Source organism: Engystomops pustulosus, chromosome 3 (assembly GCF_040894005.1).
Source record: "Engystomops pustulosus chromosome 3, aEngPut4.maternal, whole genome shotgun sequence".
Taxonomy (NCBI): domain Eukaryota; kingdom Metazoa; phylum Chordata; class Amphibia; order Anura; family Leptodactylidae; genus Engystomops; species Engystomops pustulosus.
Window position 1 is genome coordinate 121,975,867 of NC_092413.1, and position 21,904 is coordinate 121,997,770.

At 40.0% G+C, this 21,904-nt stretch overlaps 1 protein-coding gene across 2 annotated transcripts in view; it reads left to right on the forward strand.

The window, feature by feature from the left end:
* The window catches only part of MDN1 (midasin AAA ATPase 1), a 178,012-nt gene that overhangs the window by 112,330 nt on the left and 43,778 nt on the right, over window positions 1-21,904 (forward strand). For both annotated transcript variants that reach the window (XM_072141954.1, XM_072141952.1), the window contains exons 53-68: window positions 506-639; window positions 1,917-2,077; window positions 3,279-3,402; window positions 3,865-4,075; window positions 5,134-5,362; window positions 5,444-5,552; window positions 5,796-5,966; window positions 6,724-6,938; window positions 8,508-8,895; window positions 9,863-9,972; window positions 11,363-12,071; window positions 12,184-12,345; window positions 15,196-15,463; window positions 17,556-17,791; window positions 18,892-18,987; window positions 20,287-20,381. In XM_072141954.1, coding sequence (XP_071998055.1) covers window positions 506-639; window positions 1,917-2,077; window positions 3,279-3,402; window positions 3,865-4,075; window positions 5,134-5,362; window positions 5,444-5,552; window positions 5,796-5,966; window positions 6,724-6,938; window positions 8,508-8,895; window positions 9,863-9,972; window positions 11,363-12,071; window positions 12,184-12,345; window positions 15,196-15,463; window positions 17,556-17,791; window positions 18,892-18,987; window positions 20,287-20,381 — 3,418 coding nt within the window. The remainder of the gene's footprint in view (window positions 1-505; window positions 640-1,916; window positions 2,078-3,278; window positions 3,403-3,864; window positions 4,076-5,133; window positions 5,363-5,443; window positions 5,553-5,795; window positions 5,967-6,723; window positions 6,939-8,507; window positions 8,896-9,862; window positions 9,973-11,362; window positions 12,072-12,183; window positions 12,346-15,195; window positions 15,464-17,555; window positions 17,792-18,891; window positions 18,988-20,286; window positions 20,382-21,904) is intronic.

The window sequence follows — 21,904 nt, forward strand, 5'->3', positions numbered from 1 at the left end:
TGTAATGGTGAAGGTTAAAGCTGAACCTTCACCAGCCTAGATGAGGGATAGATTTAATTTCCGGAATTGGATCTTTTTCTGTTGCTTGTCTTTGCCAACTATGAATTTAACTGCCCATATCTCTGGCTCACAGATGTGATTTGTTAGATAAAATGGCTGTAGCTGCTGTAGAACCCAAGATAGACATCTTTAGTGATGCTCTCCCTCTGCCTCTGAGCCTGACTCTTCTCTGATAATAAACAATTTCACTTGGCTTTGAAACAGATTTTTTTAGGTAAAGGCGAGATTTCATAAGTGGCAATTCTAGAAGGACATGTCATACATTATCGTAGGGTACTGTTAGTTTAGTGGGGTAAAAGTTGGTGACCGGTTTTACTTCAGTTTACACAATATGTTTGTAATTTTGTATGTTCTGGTATGTCTAAATTTTGTATTATATAATTCAATTTAGCTAATATACAAGACTGCAATATTTTTTTTTCTTCTTCTTGCTCTTTATGAATAGATCCAGCTGTCCATCAAGACCTTCCTCATCCAGTGATAGCCCATCTTGCTGCATTTTTTGACCTCTGGGATATGCTAGTATATGAATATCTTGAGTCTAGCATTTCCCCGTTGACAGATGAAACAACTAGTAAGGTGGGATTTGGTCAACATTTGAGTTTTATTTCTCTTTATTAAAGGGGTTTTCCCACGAAAGAAAATTCTCACATTTCAATCCACTAGTGATGTTAACACAATAAAGATCATTTTAACCCCTTACTTTGCAATTTCACCAGTTTTATTGCTGTTCTAGCTCCTATAACCTGCTCGGTGCAAAATGCCAGGGTTTGGGCGGGGACTCTCTCTGCAGACACATTACTATCCATCTAGTTCTGTGGGGTGACAATGTGGTTAGATTATCGGGGTTCAGTTGGAAATACACTTTCCATCTGGCTTCTGGCATTGTACTAACAGTAACACATAGAAAGAGAGATGAGACAGATCAGAGTTGCATGAGATGCATAATACCTATTACACAGAGGCTGAAAGACTTTTCCACTGTTACACTGTGAGCTCTGCTACATCTCACAGCTATGTGCCTGCCTCCCCCTTTCCCCGAATCACTTATCTGCTTGTATTTTTTTTCACCCTCTCTGTCTCCTCCCAATCTCCTGGCAGGATGTAAGTGTGTCCATGCAGGGGGCAGGGCTACAGTCACACTGCAGAGAGAGACAGAAATCTCATCTGCATGATCTCGCACAGAAATCCAAGATGGCAGCCCGACCCCAAGTCAGAGGTTAGAGAGTCGTGTCTAGGGGGCAACTGAAATTATTTACACCAGTACTGATAGAGACAGGTTGGACTTATATCTGTGAAATGCTGTATTTTTGTTAATAACAGTGAGATAATAACATAGAGAATGTGTTTTTTTTTTTTTTTGTTATCCTGAGTAGATATGAGAAATTTGTCTTCGTGGATTTATCCCTTTAAGTACACCAGATTGATTTCAGTCCTACATTTTTTTTCTTTAGTATTGCTTTAAATGTCTTCTAGCTTTTACAAGCTAACCATGAGCACCGGGTAGAGATCTTTACAAGCTTTCCAAACGTTACATCACATGATCATTATTGTAAAAATTATTTTTGATCATGAGCAGCTCTCTCTGTAACATGTGTTTATTTCAATCCTTCACAGCGCTACTCAATACATCTGCTTTACACATTCATGGCAATCACCAATTTAAAAACTAAATATGTGACCTAAGAGCATTTTAGTCAGCACCTGACTGGCTAAATTTGAAGCAGCTTTGGTTGACCATATGCCTCTTATGGTTTGGGGAATAAACTTGCTGTTTTTTTCTTGAAGGTTCAGAGATTTTTCATTTTCTTATTATAGTGTCTTAGTTTTTTGTAATTTTTTTTTTTTTTTTTTAGGTTTTCTCATGTCTCAGGTGGCGTGATAGGTTCAGACAGGTGTCTGAAAATGTTGGCTTAGATCGTGATGACTTGGCCTTGCTTACACTTCACTGGAATTGGGTTGCAAAGCGTTCAGTAAAACAGATTTCAGAAATCTTCTTTGGAAATGAGCTTCACAGGTTGGTGTCTGGTCAAATTGTTGAGGTCTTTTTGGTTCAGCATTTGTGCTAGTCTTCCCATGAAAGTTAGTTCCTTGTGTTATCCATGGTCCACAAGATGGGGGATACCATCTTGTAAGCAACAGGATGATCAGACATGCTACTGCTCCATTGATTACTGGCGAAAGGGCAGTGCTTAAAGGGGTTATCCGGGTATAAAAAATTTTTTATGGCCGGGCTGGGGAGGGCTAGTTAAACATAATAAACATGGACTTGCCTCCTCCGGCGCCGCTGATGTCCAGCGCCGCGGTCCCTTCGATCTGTGCCCCTGTTTGTTTACAGGGGCACGGAAGCCGCGCACAGGGAGCTTCCGGTCCGCGATGTGGACGGCTCCTCCCATCCGTCCCTATCTCTCAGCGTTGTAAGCGCTGGGAGATGGTGCGCATGGGAGCATCCGGCCGGCCGGAAGCACCCTGTGCACCCTTGTACTGAAACCGGCGCACGGAGCAGACGGGCCGCGGCGCGGGACATCGGCAGCACCGGAGGAGGTAAGTACATGTTTATTGTGTTTAAATAGCCGTCCCCAGCCCGGCCATAAGAAATTTTTTAAACCCGGATAACCCCTTTAACTTGATGCTCCATGAGTGTACACAGGTTCTCCCTACTTGTGATTGTTGGGGGGAGCAGCAGTTGTACCCCATTAATCAGCATGTTATCTGCTATGCTGTGCATAATATCAACTGTTGTCTAGGCCTAAGGTCCTGTAACTATCTACACCGTGTGGATACGGCATAACATTATATATTTGGCCACAAGTCTATGTAACTTAAAAATACAAATATGTTGTCAATAAAGGCAGTACCCTACTTAAGAACACCCGACTTACAGACAACCCATAGTTAAAAACGGACCTCTGAATGTTGGTAATTTACTGTACTTTAGCCCTGGGCTACTATAAACAGTTATAACAGTTATCAAAGGTATCTTCAATTAAGCTTTATTGTTAATCTTAATTATGACAACCCAACATTTTTAAAATCCAAATGTCACATAGACATTTATAAAATTCCAAAAAAAAATTTTTTTTACTTGGGTTACAATTATAAAATATACAGTTCGGACTTGTATACAACTTCAACTTGAGAACAAACCTACAGAACATAACTCGTGCGTAACTGCCTATACATCTTTTTCATTAAATGTCGAATTTGCTTTTTTTTAGGCTATCTCAAGAAGTCCAGTCCTTATCTGAGAATATTCAGGATTGTCTGTCTGCAACATCCTCTCAGTCACCTGCCAGCATAAAATTGTTGCAAAAAGTACTGGGTAAACCTCTGCCATTCAAGGTATTTATGCATGCCATCATAACTTCTAACCTTCATTGATACACATCTACTCTGAGTAAAGAAATCTTCTATACACCTCACATGTTTATTGCATTCCTAATATTTATCTCCAATAAATATGATGTAGGGTGGAAGTTCTTGATCGTGAATTTTGCTTGACTATATAGGCTCTTGAACCTTTTGATATTTTTTCAGTTCTTCAGATTAGTACACAGTCCCAAAGCCTCAATGCTGGACCGTAGTATTCCACTGAATAATTTGTATCTTAAATAAGTTATGTACACCCAACAACCCTTCCATTCATCTGTGTCATCTTTTGTAATGTATAAAAACAATATCTGCTGGAATAAAGCATTAGCAGTATAGATTATAAGTAAATGGTTTGATGCTTGCTATGTCCCTGTGGTATGTGTATGAATTTCTTTGGTTTAATGTGCAAATGTTTTTTTCACATTTTCACAGGAGGACTCTGTAGTACAGTGTGTGCAGAAATTAAAAGCAATTGGTGCTCCACTTGCTGTAATAGACCTTAGGCCAGTGAAACAAGACAGCGCATGGCAGCTGGAAATCTTCAGGCTAAAAGCAGCTTGCTTAGCTTGGGAAACAAAGTACAATTTGTTGCAAGCTTGGATCTCCATTCTTCAAGCAAATTATCAAGAAGACATTGATTCAGGTAAGTTTTTCTTTGGTTTTTGGGCTTTTCTCTCCACTTGTAAAGTCTCCCAAATGGTTAAATATAAATAAATGTATAAATTGAATTTGTAATATGCAATAAAGACTGGAACAAGGGGTTAAAAAGTCCTTTGAGAAGCGACTAACCAGGCAAAACTCCCAAACAAGCCAAACGTCTATATATTCAAAACTGTCAGTGCTCTACTCAATATTAGTAGCGATCGATGATCAATCTCACCACCTCTTCTTAAGTTAAAATAGAAGATTTTCCTCGGTTCCACTGTATCTCAGGGTGAACCCCTTTTCACTCCCGTGTCCGTAGCTCACTTCTGATCCTGTTTATGGGGGCAACCGGTAGATAGTGCAGGAAAGGGTGAATGCTGCTCACCCTGCCCCTCTGCATAGAAAATAGTAGCCTTTTTGCGTCTCAGAACGGTGAGCAGTTGTTGTTCTCACTGTACCAAGCCCGGGCGCCATATCCGTCTGTTGTGGCCGTAGACACGTCCCCAAGATGTCAAAGTCTCCTGCAGTTTCTTCTGTATTCTGCCTTCAGCTGACAGGGGGGGCACACTTCAAGTGCATATTAAACAGGAGAGTCTCTATAATACATGGATTGTGCATGGATGCTTAACAGAACTGTAGATATCCACTCTTAAAGCTAAATTCGGGAATAGAAAGTTTTTTTTTAGTACAAGTTTAAGGGTGGATATCTCTGGTTCTGTTAAATATCTATACATAATCCATCCAGCATATGCATCCAATATGTTAGAGGGAAGATTCTTCTGTTAAATATGAAATAAAAATTTTGTTTCTAAATGGTTCAAGAGATGTGACGCCTATAATGTTTATAAATGTCCTTTCTGTACGGGGCATGTGCAAATAGGACGTATGTAGCCGTATGGCTGTGGAAAGATGTTGACCACATCCCACTTTAAAGCTGCTACTCGTGGGAGCCCTGCCATTGCCCCAAACGTTCCAAAATTGTTTTATGTAAATCACGTTCACCATGTGAATATGAATGGTTTTTTTTTATACCAATATTTTTTTGTTTCATTTAAGACAAGCTAACCCAGTCTGTGGAATTATTGAGATCACAGATAAGGAAACAAGGCATTCTTCTTGGTCCTGGAGACCAGAGTGAAGATTTTAGTGTGTGTGAACCACTAAACCAAGAATGTTTAGCAAAGCTGTCTAGTCAGGTTCAAATGTGGCCTGGAATGGAGTACCTTATGCTTTTGTGGCAATACAAAATGATTACAGACCTGTTGTCCCATTCTTACTATGCTAGGTGAGTATGTTACACATCTGTATTTAGAAATGGTACATGCTGTTATTTTACTGAATGACCACTATTTGTTTTATTCCTCAGAAAGAACATACAGTCAGACCTGAACCAGTTGGTTGCATTTTGTCTCGGTCATACATCCGTATCTGTGGAGCAGCTTCGAGCCTTCTGTTTCCTTAGTCGGCAGTCTGTGGTATTGCTTTATTTGTCTCTTGCTATTTGTTTGCTTCTTATGCGTTATATCTCTGTGGATATTTAATAAGACGTAGGGGCTAAATTGATTACATTATTTATGTTTTTGAATGTATGTGGATATCCCAGTTGTAGGTGCTGGCTCAGGGTGGCTAATAAACTGTTAGAGGGTTTTTTCTGTACCTGTTTGATTTTTCTTTTTAATAGAAGTATTGTGCACTTAAGTTAAAATTTCTCTTTACAGATTAATTCTGGTGATGTTGCATTATTGTGGTCAGAGTTGATAAGCAACGTATTGTCATCTTTCTGGCACAGTACTATAACCACAGACCCAGACTATTGGTCATCCTGGAAAATACATACCATCCTGGAGGATACCGAAAGTCCACAAAGTCTGATGGAACTCTCTATGAAGGTATGTTAAAAAATAACCCTGCCTACCATTACACTTCTATTTTAATGTTTCTCACTTGGGTGCCTTTACACATTCAGTTTTTTAGATGTAGTTTTTGATGTCCAAGCCAGTGACAGTGAAAACAGAGGAGAGAAGTAGCTTCTCTCAATGATACGATCTTACTCATTACTAGCCACACCTGCTTTTGATTTGAAAAACTGCACCAGGAAAACTGAACGTGTGAACGCACCCCAAGAATGTATTCACAGGAGCGTTTGGGGGTACGTGTATCCAGCTGGCCGGATATACGTTCCCCCTTGGTGTCTGTGGCGCCCGGACTCTGTATGGTGAGCACCAGGAGTGCTCACTGTACTGTGCCGTGGCTGCAAAAAAGATGTGGCTGCGTTACTGCTCCGTTTGTTTTAGCACTTGGAGCTGCTTAATTTACTTTAGTAAGCAGCCCCTAGTGGTGTTTTTGAGGGTGACAGGTCCTCTTTAAGGTTACCTGTTTTTCAACAAACTTTACATAAATTAGTTGTATATGTGACTACAAGAAACTTTGGTCCATCTTATCAGAGTGAAGTGATTAATTTGCTTATCCTTCTCATCTCATGTGCTTTTTTTTCTGAAACTTCTTTGAATTTCTTCTTACAAGCAGCAAGGCAGAAACTCTGTGAAATGTCTAATTACATAGGGACCCCGCAGTGCATCCCTGGAAAATTACAACAGATTATTACTGAAAAGTGTGAGATGCTTTTATTTATTTAAATTTCTCCAGGGTCCTGGTATATTAAACAGAGCTGTGTTGTCCAAATGCATCTTTGAAGTTCTGACAGGCAGTAGCAATGCATTACCATGGAATATGAATGAACTTCCAGTCCTTTTGTCTTCCCGTGTGAGCCTTGGAGAAGGGGCTGAGAGACTTCAACAACTGCATGAAATCAGTTCCGTTCTTTGGACGAATATGGCATTTTCTTCCTTGGCGGATTTTAGGTACCTATCTTTAGTTTCTTTGGAGAGTTATTTTTTTAATAGGTACATAACTACAGCTTCTTTAAAGATTATTTTTATTAACACCCATTTGCTTTAATAAAAAGAAATATACCATATATACTAGATGATAAGCCGAGACCCCTAATTTTAACCCAAAAACTGGGACTGGGACCCGGGGATGTACCCTGCAGCCTGCGTCCCCCCAGGGATGTACCCTGCAGCCTGCGTCCCCCCGGGGATGTACCCTGCAGCCTGCGTCCCCCCGGGGATGTACCCTGCAGCCTGCGTCCCCCCGGGGATGTACCCTGCAGCCTGCGTCCCCCCGGGGATGTAGCCTGCAGCCTGCGTCCCCCCGGAAAAAAAACAAGATGTGTTCTCACCTTACAGGCGCCCCCTCCCAGCAGGTCCTCTTCTTTTCAGTGATGTCTGGTATCGGTGCGCTGTTCATTGCACGCACCAAGACGTCAGTTCTTTCTCATCTTCCATCATCTGGTAATTCCCATTGATTTCCTGTTAGTCTCCAAGCAGAATCACACTGCTGTTGTTGGTGCCGTTGTTGAACTTCAAACAGATGCACCACTAAACATCAGTGGTGACTGTGTAAACATAGTTGTAGTCTCAGCGCTGCTGTTTAGTAAAAGAAAGAAGCAGGATCTCCTTACACCATAGGCTTCTATCGTGTAAGGAGTTCCATCCCCAGCAGTAATGTGGGTATGTGCCACAAAACACTGCATGATTTGTGGTTCACAGACCAAAACAGCAGGGTGAAACTGCCCTAAATTTTGCACTTGTATAAAATAAACTTTTTTTTTTTTTTTTTTTTTAATGCATTGTCCCTGATGGATTCCAGGTGGTTTAGAAAAAAACGTAGATCCTATACTCTCATCTCTGCAGCCCTCCTTTTAGCACATTGCAGGGCTTTGAATACTTCACCACTGAACCCCTAGATATGAACACAGACCAGCGATGACAAGTTGTTCTCCTGCTGGACCACAGAAACGCAGAGAGCAGAGTATGGGTACTCTGGTATTGTTAGACACAGTAAGGGTGCGGTCACATGTTGCAGTTAAAACTGCATCGCAATCAGTTTTGAGGAGGTTTTAGGTGCAGTTTTGTCAATTTAACAGGTGAAAGACAAGAACTGAATGAGTGAATGACATTTGTGGAGCAGGTTTCCCCTTCAAAATCAAATTCACCCGTTCAGTTCAGGTCTTTCACCTGCTAAATTGACAAAACTGCACCTAAAACCACCTCAAAGCTGATTGCGATGCAGTTTTAACTGCAACGTGTGACCGCACCCTAAGTGTGTCATTTTGGACAACCTCTTTAAACCATAACTGCGAGATAGAAATGAGGATTGTCAGGGAAGCTGCAACAGTATCTCTACTGGCATCTGTTAAGGGACTCCTGCGGGGGATTGGTTTACAGAACACATCTGCATAGTTAAAGGGCAAATATAAAGTAATTGCTGTAACATGCAAATTGTACAAATGATTTTTGTCTGAACTCATTTTAACACTTGTATATCTGTCAAGGAAATATTGTGATTATTATATTTTTTTTATACAGAAACACAGATGCTAGACTTCAGGGCCTTTTGTTGTATCACCATTTTGTTGCGCTGAAGGATCTTGTACCAGAAAGCCTTCAAGAGGAATTTTTGCAGTATTGTGACCATCTTCCAATGAAAGACCTTTCTGCGTTTCACTATATCCAGGATTTCCTAGGAGACTGGTCTAGTGAGAAAAGGTTACCTGGGGACATTGTTAAGCTCTGGTTGACTTGTCTTCAGCAATTTTATGATGATTTCGATGATGCAGTTCCAGCCTCTGAAGCAGCCCATCGAGGTTCTCTGTGGATAAATTTGGGTTTGCTACAGATTAATCTTTGGCTTCCACAAACTACCTTTGACCCATCATTAAAACGGAAATACAAATTACAGTATGCAGAAGAAGAGGTGAGTGAGTTTAGTAACATGTATTTGCATACAGACATATGCAGAGAGAGGAATAACATGAATGTTCATGGTTGACCTATACAACTATGTCATCTTTAAGCGGCAGAGTTACCATTAAATCTACTCAACCTATATTTCTAAAAGGATGGTCAAATACAAGGTGCATAGAATATTGGAGTGGAATGTTTCATGATGATTCAAAAATGAACGTTTCAAAAAGGCCTTACAAACAAATTTACCATGACGAATTGTTCCTTCCATATAATACTTTGTGCATTATTCTATCATGTTGTAATTTTTCCTGTTAGAAGTTTGCATCATCACCTGCACTGTATTTTTAAAAAAATATTAAAAAATGCTTCGAAAATTTGTAAATCCGTTTGTAACACTTTAACACTTTAAAGGGAATCTGTCACCAGGAGAGCCATTTTTAGCACTCACCCAGTCCCCACACAGCATAGTACATACACTGCCAAAGTGTTTTTGTATAAAAAAAAATAGGTTTTACAGAAAAAAAAGTTATATTGTACCTTTCACCTTGGAAAACAGCTTCTCCATGTGTCCTTTTCAAATATACGAATAACTCCCCACAATCGGGATTGGCTGTAGAGAAGCAGGGGGCGTTGCTAAGCCAAGTGATGGGTGTTTTCATAAATTTGAAAAGGACACATGGAGCAGCAGTTTCCCAAGGGTGGTGGGGGGGGGGAAATGCTCCTTTCCAGCCACTCCCAGTGGACGAGTGCCTAGTCACACAGCAGATGCTAATGAAAGGTACACTATAACATATCTTTTTTTTCTGTAATACCAATTTTTAATACAAAAACACTTTGGCAGAGTATGTACTATGCTCTGTGGGGACTGGGGGAATGCTAAAAATGATATGTTATCAATATTGTACATAGTGTATCATGTATGTGTTGACTTAACCGGACTAAATTATATTTATTTTGTAACATTTTTTTTTCAGCTTCATGAACTGGACCTTGAATGGAAGACTCGCAATTTGTCATGTAGCCTGCTTACGGGAAAAGAGCTTGATGATGATGCCTTGCAAAAACACATTCACCCTCATATAAGGTGGGGTCTGAGTTTTCTGACCAACTTCCTTTCAATTACCTATTTAACAGTGTTATGTGATGTCTTTAAAGGAGGTGTGTCACCAGAATATGACCTACTGCTATCAATTTTTTTCTGTTACTTTGGCAGATTTTATATTCACGATTTCAGTGTATGTTTAAATGAAATCAAACATTTTATCTAGATCCTACTAAATGACAGGGCCTGGAGTTTCATACAGACTCCAGGTTGTCATAGCAGCGGATCATCGCTCCCTGATGACCAGATTGATGACCAGCTCCAAGCTGGTGGCTCCCACATGCCACCGGCAAAGCCAAATATGAGCAATCATGTATGAAGAGCGCTCAGGCCGTGAGCTCTTTTCATACATCCTTAATGGCATTATGTCGTGCATGTAAGTCATAATTCATTAAGGAATTTAAGGGACACTGTCCCACAGATGGGGGTGTGAAATGTCCTTCCTAGAATTCCCTCTTTTATGTGAGATCTTGCTTGTTTACCTATAGAAAGAAAATCACCTTCAAAGTCATGTGAAAATGAGCATAGAAGAGTCCCCTTTTTCCTAAGTTCATAGGCTGCAAGGAGGATTGTCACCGCAGGCGCCCCTGTCTTCGGTTCTCTAATACTTATGCTTAAGAATCTCATCTTTACATCAGGTGGTTTTATGACTTACAGAACTGGAGAAACAGACAGTTATAATCTATATTTGGTCATTTGCATTGCTGATAAAGAACCTGTTCCAGTCTATGTGTATCTACAGTTCGGTGATCTGAAATCTGAGATTCTACTCTGTAAGATGACGCCAAAAGTTAGGGGCTGAAGTGACACATTGTTTGGGTCATATTTTTAAGGCTTCCTTTGTACCTACTAACTAGTCCTGTACAGCTACAAAGACTGACTCCTAAATTGCTAATTTTGTTACCCATTTTCAAAAAACAACTGTAGCCTTGAAGGACATTTACCACAAACCCCCCCCCCCCAAAAAAAAAATATGTAAATGATCTGGAGGGGCCTAGATTTGCATCACCATTTTTTAAAAAAATTATTCCGCAAACCTCTTGCTCCCGCTCTCTGGCTCCTAGCTCTTCGGCCGGAAGCAAGAAGGTGGAATAAATGAAAACCCAGCAATGCAGAGAAGGGCTCAGGTGATGTGAGGGCCTCCTTATCATTTACATATTTTTTAAGTCATTTTCTTAGCAAAAGTACTTTTTCTTTATACACTAAAAACTGTTCCACTTGGTGCATAATTGCATAATGAAACTGGTGTGTAATGCTGGACATCTACGATCAGTCAAACTGATGGTAGGTGTCCTTTAAACTTTGTCATATTGTTGCTATAAATATGTTTTTGTCTGTGTTAATTTTTCTTTCATTTTTTTTTTATTTACAGGGCACTGCTGCAAAGAATTCAGAAACTGAAAGCTGTGATATACAATCTTTCCAAAAAGCAGGCTTACCGCCCCGCAAGTCCGACCTATAACACCTTGTACCAGGACGTTCACAACTACCTCAACAGCATTGGCAAAATGTCTTCTATCCAGGATTTTGCTACACGTCTTCTAAAAGCCCTAAGTGGCAAGGGTACAAAGTCACGGCAGGGTATACTTAACCTGTTGTCTGAAGAAGTCACATGGCAGCGATCACAACAGCAATTCAGAAAACGTCTTTCAGAAGAGTATTCCCTCTATCCAGATGTGGTCACTCCACTTCAAGCTGCAGTTTTGCAAATTCAACATGGAATGAGAGTAATCGCCTCTGAGCTCTATGTCACAATGAACAGCTCTTTGATTTCTCCATCCAAGATTTCAAATCTGATTTCTTCACTTCTCGCTTTTCCATCTACTTCCGAAGCATTTCCAACATACTTTTCACATGCCGACAGTTTGTGTTCAGTTAGTTCCCTTGATATTCTGAAAAGCCTTAAAAAACTTTCGCAAAAATATCCCTGCAAAGACCGAACTCCTCAAGGAAAGGATTTAAGTAGTTGTCTGACAAAAGAGCATCTTCTTGTCAATGGGTTACTCTATTTATCCACCCATGTTCTTTCAAAAGGGGAAATGGATCAGAAGTCTCTGGAGCTTTTCAGGCACATATGTCAGGTCCGTTTTTTTTTTTTTTATTTGCTTTGTGTTTTTGTTAGAAATTGCATTTTATATGCAAGACTGTATTTTTTGTGTGGTTTATAATGAATGTATATGTGTATCTTTTTAGGCCATTATCAATGAGTGGGATGAGCAAGAGGAGAGTGCTAGAATACAGGAACAGCAAGAAAGCAGCCTCTATAAATATAAAAGTAAAAGCCTTGGCCCTAATGCTACAGAAGACGAGCTGGAGGAGAGAGAATTTCGTATGCGATTTCCAGTTTATGATCAGGTATTGTCATTTATAGGTAAAATATTAAGTTATTTTGATGCTTAAAAAAAGTTAAAAGTCCAGTTTTTTCTTTATTTCCCTATCATATTAAAATATAACATAGCATATCTGTATTCTATTTCATGCTGCTAAATATGGACCACAGATATTCTCTGTAATGTTTTAATGTGATGGACAAATAAAGAAGAAACTTTATTACAAAGTGCTGAACTGTTAACATGTTTTTTGAAGAATGTAAATTGCCCTACAGCTAAAGGTTATATCCTTTGTACTTTAACTAATGGGGGTCAGGACACAAATACTAAGCCATGTGACTTTGTGCATGACTAAGGGTGCATTGTGCACCAGAAACATGTAGGCTTTTATGACCTCATATGCACTTGCGGGGATTATGCTTGCCACGTTTTATTGGATTTGCCGAAAATAAAGAGTTCTTCAGTGGAAGACGAATATTTTTACCAAGCACTGTTGCGGAGTTTCGTGTTTTCCTTGGATTCATGTGACTTTGTCCCCACAGACAACTTTGGGAGAAGTGGTTGGCACATCAGTTTAAAGAGAACCCGTCATGCAAAATAACCCCCCTAAACTAAATATATTTTCATAAACTGCCATTAGAGAGCATTGCCTCTATCCCTTCATTGTCCCTCTACAGGCCTGGAAGCCTAAGCAATGAGGTCCTAAAGCTGTATGCAAATGACCTGTGAAATGTCCAATGAGTCATTAGCATATTCAAGCTGTCCACCTTTCATGAGTGGAAGGCACAGCCACACCCCCAGTGCATAACATACAGCCTCACATTATTATACAGGCTGTCAAATGATGTGAGGCTGTATAATGATGTGCTTCCTGGTGCTGGTGGCCACACCCCCTGCAGCCTGTGTGTGCATGTGTGTGTGTTTAATAGAGATACAGCAGCTCCAGGCAGCCATGTTACAGCAGAACATGTCAGATTCATGTGTAGCTGATGTCTGTGTCTCTCACCTGTATATTAGAAGGATGCAGCATGTCAGCAGATGCAGCACACACACTAGCAATGCTTTACTATACATTACACACAGACATGAGCAGGTTGAGGAGAGGGGAGGGGTAACAGGGGTGACATCACTGCCTCTGACCATGTGACCAGCCTCATTTACATGATAAAAAAAATAGATGATTTAACATGAATAATGTATGAAATAACTAGATAAAGGCTGTGATGGGATCCTTGTGAGCTGCTCCAACAGGTAGTAGTGACAGGACAAGTGACACAGACCTGATGACAGGTGTCCTTTAAGTGATACTTATTATTCCAACTGTATCCAGTAATTGTCTCCACTGGGAATCTGCAGTATCAGCTGTTTTATTCTCTTGGGGCTCCAGTATTAGTATTTTTATGCTCTGTAGATCTCCACTAAAAGTAGCTATATGCTTTGGGGTCTACATCATTGTTAGTCTTCCATGGGGATCTCCAGTATGGTTTATCTGCTCTAGGGGGGTCTCTGTATTATTAGTCTGCTCTGGGAGGTCTCTGGTGGTATTGTTTGCTCTGAGAGTAGTATTTGGTATTTATTATTTCTGGAGTGGCATTTTGAGCAGTACTGTGGTTGTTAATCCCTTACCAACGCGCTCTGTAGTAATACGCTGCGCATGGGCTTGGCCCTATCCATAGCCGGTAAGTCTTTGCTGCATATAGTGTTTTCCCCGCAATCGCCGGCAACTGGCTTCAAAAAGATGGCGGCAATCGTCACTCCCCGTGACATCATCTGGGAGCGGCAGTCGGTCGGCATGACAGCCTCGGCTGTCTCGTTTATAACCAATTCATTACAATGTGAGATTTTCAGATTTCAATGAATGAAGTGGAAAATCCCCATATACTCTAGTTAGATCGATCTCGAGTTAGATCGATCTCGAGTTAGATCGATCTCGAGTTAGATCGATCTCGAGTTAGATCGATCTCGAGTTAGATCGATCTCGAGTTAGATCGATCTCGAGTTAGATCGATCTCGAGTTAGATCGATCTCGAGTTAGATCGATCTCGAGTTAGATCGATCTCGAGTTAGATCGATCTCGAGTTAGATCGATCTCGAGTTAGATCGATCTCGAGTTAGATCGATCTCGAGTTAGATCGATCTCGAGTTAGATCGATCTCGAGTTAGATCGATCTCGAGTTAGATCGATCTCGAGTTAGATCGATCTCGAGTTAGATCGATCTCGAGTTAGATCGATCTCGAGTTAGATCGATCTCGAGTTAGATCGATCTATCGATTTGTAATCTTGGATGGAGAAATCAAAGAGCTGTTATGGATATATATATCTATATCCATAAAATTTAAGTACATTGGAAAAATGTCTAATCTTTCATCATGCAATCAATAACACTAATTTCCTGAAATGAGAACACCCCTTTAATGCATCTAGGGTACTGGTTACTGATGCAGCCCTAAAGTTGAGCAGTATCACAATATAGCACCTAAGCCAATAAATGTTGACCGCTCCTGACCTAAACCCTTAAAGTAATAGAACAGACATTTAAAGGAATTTCATAATTTTTATAATTTATTATGTATTTGTGGATTCTGATTCGGTCTATTTTATTATGACTCGGACTCCACCAAAATGCTCACTGACTCCTACCTCACTCCTATTGACAGGTTAAGGTACACTGTTGAGTAATTTTATCAGTAGACTGAGAGCTACATGGTTTCTGAGCTGGTCATCCAGAACTAGTATCAATCTCCTAAGCCCATGGTGCTGTTCCCCCACTGAAATTGTTGAGAATTGTACAGAAATAAAATATTTGACCATCCTTTCTTACGAACACACATTTTTGTATATTAAGTTAATTAATTTATACTACTTTGTTTTTAGGATTTTGCAGACATAACTGAACAATCCAGTCTGGATGATCCTATGGAGACCCAAGGCAGTGATGGTCAGGTAGATGATCAGTCAACAGTGTCTCAGAGTTCAGTGAATACCGTCATGCTTGTTCATCAGCAGCTCTGCCTGAGCGTTGCCAGATCTCTTTGGTATCAACACAAGCCATCCGAGAATCTAACAAAAGATTACCTGAATTTGTTCCTGTCGTGTTACCAGACGATTGCTACAATCATCAAATCTCTTTACCCACTCCTTGGTATGAATATTTATGTTGACATTTCTTTTCTATTTTATATTGCTAGCATTTCGTAATATAGCTGAAATGATAGATGTATTATTGTGGAAGTAAAAAAAACTAGAATTTTGCTTGTCTTTTAATCCCTTCAGCAAAGACCGATAACACCTGCAATACTGTAGTATGGCAGTATATGGTAGGATCGATCATACAACCTAGGGTTAAAGTACCTTAGGGGGTCTGAAAAACAGTGTTATATTCTCGAGTATAAGCCGAGTTTTTCAGCAGAATTTTTGTGCTGAAAATTCCCCACTCAGCTCATACTCGGGGGGGGGGGGGGGGGGCTGGCTCTCTACTATGGGGGGGGGGGGGGCGGGCGTCGGCGGCTGGCTGTCTACTATGGGGGGCGGGCCGGCTGGCTGTCTACTATGGGGGGCGGGCCGGCTGTGACCAATGCATTTCCCACCCTCGGCTTATATTTGAGTCAATAGGTTTTACCAGTTTTTTGTGTTAAAATTAGGGGTCTCGGCTTATACTTGGCTCGGCTTATACTCCAGTATATACGGTAAAAATAAAAAGTTATAATAAAACCTTAAAATTCAAATCACCCCCCCCCCTTTCCCCAAGAACTGATATAAATATAAACAGTAAAAATCATAAACAAATAGGGTATCACCAATTCGGAAAATGCCTGATCTATCAAAATATAATAACGTTTTTTCACTGTGTTTTAGCCCCGTAACAGAAAATAGCGCCCAAAGTTGAAAATGGCACTTTTTTGGTAGCATTGAAAACTTCATCAATAGTCACAAGAAATGACACCACCCATAGCTCCGCACACCCACATTTGAAAAAGTTATTAGAGCCAGAATGTCAAAAAATAAAAAAAAATTGTTTTAATTTTTGTAAATGTATGAAAACATTATAAAACCTATACAAATTTGATCACACCGATCCAAAGAATAAAGTAGACATCCTTTGGGGCGCTCAGTGAAGGCAGTAAAATCCAAGCCCACAAGAAAACGCTGCAAATGCGGTTTTCACCATTTTCACTGCATTTGGACTTTTTTTTTTTTTCACGTCTCCCAGTACACGGCATGGAATATTAAATACAGTCACTATGAATTGCAATTTGTTATACTGAAAACAAGCCGTCACAGAGCTCTTAACATAGAAAAATAAAATAGTTTTATATATATATATATATCTATACACAGTATAATATATATATTTTTGTAGGTGGGGAGTGCAAATGAAAAAACAAAAAAGGACCAGGTAGTTAAGCGGTTCAAGCAGAAAGCTGTACATGATGCTTTGAAGTTTGAAGTTGCTCACTGTATGACATTTGTGCATATAGGATTTATATAGCCGTATGGCAGTCATGAAGGGGTTATATTAGGGTGAATGTTGTGATGCCCCTATCAACATTGGGCGTTTCTACTGTTTAAGAAAAAAAAACATTTTTTTTTTCTGTAATGCTGTACAATCTGTTTGATAATGAAAAATGGTTCTGCTCCCCACATTGTTCAGACGTAGCTGCCTAAATCCTGCCGGTGCGGAGGCAGCTCCAGTGACTACATTCTTCAGGGTCTAAACAGATTTCAAATATATCTTCACACTACTAATGCTTGTTACAAAGCAACATTTACAGGTTTTCAGGATCTGTACCTTGATGACATGGTGCACTTAGACAAGCATTGTCATGCTTTCTACTCCTCTAGCTAACATGGCTCTAGTCGCCTAGCTACGAATGTGCTGAAACCAGGCACCATGATCAATAGTTCTGGCTTCACACCAGTGGCCATTGTCGAAGAGAGTCCAGCTAGTAGTTCAATGCTATGGTCCTACATGCAAATATAAAGTACAAAAGGCATAATATTAGCGTAAATGTCCACATAAAAAAGGTATTTACAGATACTCCCATCTAAACCTGCAGTTGCCTTGTATCAAGTAGTATGCTTAACTGTATGTAAATATATCAAAAAATCCTATTCAGTGTGCATTTCCCAGTGTTCATTCTGTTGCATCTCTTACTGCATTTTGCACATGCTAACATCTGTTTCACTTTTGGCATTTCTCTCTTAACTCTGTCTTATGTTCATTTTACTTCCAGGGGCTGAAGTAAATGATCATCTTGTCAGCAGTCATTTGCTGGCGAGCACTCTCTTGCATAACACAGTATTGGGCAGCAGTACTTCAGACCTTATAGTGCAGCATGAAGGCCCTTATGACTTTTATCAGCATCCAAACATTCAGCAGGTTCGGCAGTGCCAGGGTGTGCTGAGTCGCTTCAATGAAGTGGTGAATAAATTGCTTGGAGATTGGCCAGATCATCCTGCCTTAGCTCAGGTAAGAAAATGTATTGTTCTTAAAACAATAAAGCTGGAATACTGTTTTTTTTTTTTTACACAAAAGCTGGTCTAGACATCAGTGCTCACTAGGATGTCTAGGATTTTATAGGTGGTTTAACAGCAAAACTCCAGCCGTCTCCATTCTAATAGATTAAACTTCAAAAACAATATGCAAAAATATTTAGCTATAAGGTATAAACTGATAAGTAAATTTGTCCATTTGTTTTTGATATTTCCTTTGAGTTTCTAAGTCCCTTGGTGATAACTCTCAGACCTTAAATCCATTTTGAGTTTCTTGTGACTCTTTGATTTCTCATGGAAGCACTGGCATTTGCTGTTGTCAATGTGGCTGCTTGTAACGCATTGCACCTATTGGCTCCCTCTTGCGCCTGTCGGCTTCCTTCAGCTGACCTTGGGGGTGGGAGGGATATACAGATTCCTCATGGTAGGGTTTCCTTTGGGTTTCTAAGTAGAGTCAAGAGTGGGAGGTGCATGTGAAAATCCCACTCCGACTGTTAATCAGTCAGGGTGACTTAGCCAGAACGCCTCAGAGCCCTTGGTGTTATGATCTATTCACTCCTTGTAAGATACAAGTCTCACATGCCAGCTGCTACACTGAGAGGAGTATAGTTCCTCCAGAACTTCTTAGTAGGACACGTCTACCATCAACAAAATTGATGGTAGATGTCCTTTAACAGTGGATATCTCTGGCACCTAGAAACTTAATTCTTGTGCAAAATGTAATCAAGATATGTAAAATTACATGAGAACTGTGTTTTGTAGGTGCCACCGTTCAGAATATATAGCTGTTGTCACTAGAGTTTATTTTTGGGGTAGGGCTAATATTTCAACTCTACTCTGAAGGTTTAAAAATCATGCAAGGGTTTACTTTCGGAGTAGGCCATATTTTTGTAGAAGCAAAGTACAATGGGAAAACCCCCTAATAATGTAACTGAGGGGGAAGTTTGTTACTATAGCCTTAATTGCAGATAGCAACTTCTGAAGGTTTTTTTATATGCTAAATATATAGCTATCAAAAACTGCTAGTGAATTTATAGTGAACATTTATCCTTAACTTTTTTTTTTTTTTTTATACAGCTTGTAGTAATAATTGATAGAATTCAAGGATTTCCACTCTCCAGTCCTATTGCCAAATTTTTAAATGGTCTGGAAATTCTTTTAGCAAAATCTCAAGTAAGTACAAGTGTGGGTCCCATCTATACTGGCTCCCTCATAGACTGTAAGCTCTTGTGAGCAGGGCCCTCACTCCTATTGTTCCATATGACTGTATGTTCTTTGTAATTTAATATTATATTTGTATATGTCCCTTATGATTTGTAAAGTGCTATGGAATTTGATGGCGCTATATAAGTAGATTATTATTCTTATTCTTATTACAGCCTTATTTCTGTGTAGACAGCAAGGTGGCTCATGATATTGCTGCATTTCAGCAGAAGGGCAATAGTCTAATTTCTCAAATGGTTGTCTCGGTGCAAAAGTCTTAGGCTACATTCACAAGATGTTTGCCCGCCGACCGTAGTACGTTGGGCATACATTGGCGCAGGGGATGAGCGCTGCTCATCCCCGCTCCTCTATATAGGAATAAACAGGGAACGCTACCGTATTGCGTAGAAAGATAGGACATGTCCTATCTTGCTACGCTACAGAACGGTGCGGTGCCGCACATGTGCAGAACCATACCGCTCCCGTATGGCACCGTGAGGCCATAGAAGTGTATGGAGGATGTATACACTTCCCCCATACACTCGTGTGAATGTAGCTTAAGGGTGGTGGCACACGTGGAGTTTTTAACCCGTTTATAGGCCATTTTTAAGCATTCCGTTAAACGCATGTGCTTTTGAAACTCATTCGTTTTTTTGACAATTTTTGTCCATTTTCCAATCATCTTAATTAAGATTATTGGGAAAAACTGTCAAAAAGTATGGGTTTTCAAAAAACACATGCATTTTTTTAGCGGACTGCTTAAAAACGGGTTTAAAACACCATGTGTGCCACCACCCTAAGGCTCCCTTCTCACCCCTGCAAATAGCGAGAACGTAAACGTAGTGTTCCCATACACATACAAACTGTCCGGGGTAATTTCATGTGATTTACTAGTAGTTGAAAGGCTACATGTGTACTTGCATTGTCAGGTATTAAGTACATGTACAGCCTTGTAATTTGTAGTAACTAGAAAAGGACAGGGGATATGCAGGCATCATATCAGGGTTTTTGTGTAATCCAGATCCTTAGCAGACCCATAGTGGGCTGACAGGATGTTTATCTTGCACAACCTTCATAGAAAGAATTCTTGTGATCCATTCTGATCTGACCGCTGGGATTGTGAATGTGGATGTTTTTTTTACTTGAAAACCCTTTAATGTAAATTCTTTGGAAAAATATATATTAACCTTTATTTCTAAAACACAACGTGTAGAGGAAAATGTGCATTGTTTTGATGTGTGTGTGTTTTTATTTTTTAACGTTTAATAGGACTGGGAAGAAAATGCTAGCCGTGATCTTTCCTTACGAAAGAACCTGGATGAAATTACACACCTTATAATCCAGTGGCGAAAACTTGAATTGAAGTAAGTGTTATGATGTGCTATGTTTGCTTTTAATTGTGTTTTCCTGTTTTTGTTTATCTATAATGGATACTCTCATCTGAATAAGCCCTATTTGTTAAAACTGAAACGTTCATTTTTGATAAAACATCACTTATGGATAGTAAGCTTTTAATTTGGCCTATATGCTATTGTCGGCTTGACTGCACAACATTTTTCAATGTTTTTAGACACGCTTACTGCTAGTACAAAAAAAAATGCATAGCTTCACAGGCAAAAATTTTTAGAAGATGCAAAGTAAGACTAGACAGCCTTGTACTAAGCCAACAACCCCTTCCAACTAGAAACTTGTTACCGAAAGATTAGCTTTTTAGTTTACAGCCATTGGCGTTCCAGGGCGCAGCCCTTAGCATATATAAAAAACCTGTATTACAGCCTTGAACAGGTAATGTTTCCTATTATTATAACTACGTAGGCAGCATTTACAATCCAGTAACAATATATAAATGGCTTTATTCGTTCAGCCTCCCAGTAGTGGATTTTAAAGCATCGTATATCTGTCTACTTATATATCGAGTTATGAAATTAAGGAAGATAAGTTCAGAACTCGTCAGCTGAGTTGAGACTGGGTTATCACCTGTACTGAGTGGCCCACGCTTGCGGCCCCCATAAATCTTAGTTTGTCCGTGATCTAGCTAATGGAGCCCGGAACCATAAATTCCTATCATTAAATAAAAATAACAAATAATAACAAAGTAAACCATGAACACTCAAGAACTTGATCTGTCACGTTATAGTTACAGTGCTACTGTTGGGTTTCCTCCTGGGCAGGAGAGGGGGTTGGTTGGTCAGACGGGGAGGGAGGGGAGTTTGAATTATGTCTCTCTTCACTTCATACGTTAGCTCGTAGATACGCTCTCCATGGGCTCCAAATCTACAAAAACTTTTCTCTATTACCTCTGGCCCAGGCCACTAGTTCCTCTAAGCGGAAGATTTCACCTACTTTGTTTTTCCAAATTTCTAGGGAGGGGGCTTTATCTTGTTTCCAGAATGCTGGAATTAATAGTCTGGCTGCCATCAAAAGCTGTGTGGGGAGATTGTCTCTTCTTGGCTTGAAGAGCTCCGTTGGCCGCCACAGGAGGGTTAGGCATGGGTCTCTAGGTATGCACAGACTACATATGTCTTCTATTTCTTTTATTATTGTCTCCCAGAATTCCCTTATGAGGGAACACTCCCACCATATATGTATGTACGATCCCTCCCCTCTCTTACATCACCACCATAACGGTGATATCTCCGGGTTAATCTTATGCAAAAAACTTGGAGCTTTGTACCACCTGGATAGTAGTTTAAAAGAATTCTCTTGGATTCTGACACATATAGAGTATCCCAGAGAGTTGCCTAGAATGTGCTTTGCGTCTAACTCTGTAAACTCTTCGCTTAGTTCCTGTTCCCACTGTTGGATAAATTTTGGTTTTCTATCTTGAGACCCTGAGGCCATCGTGCGTCAAATCCAGGCTACTCTCCCTTTTAAGGGCATGCTCCTG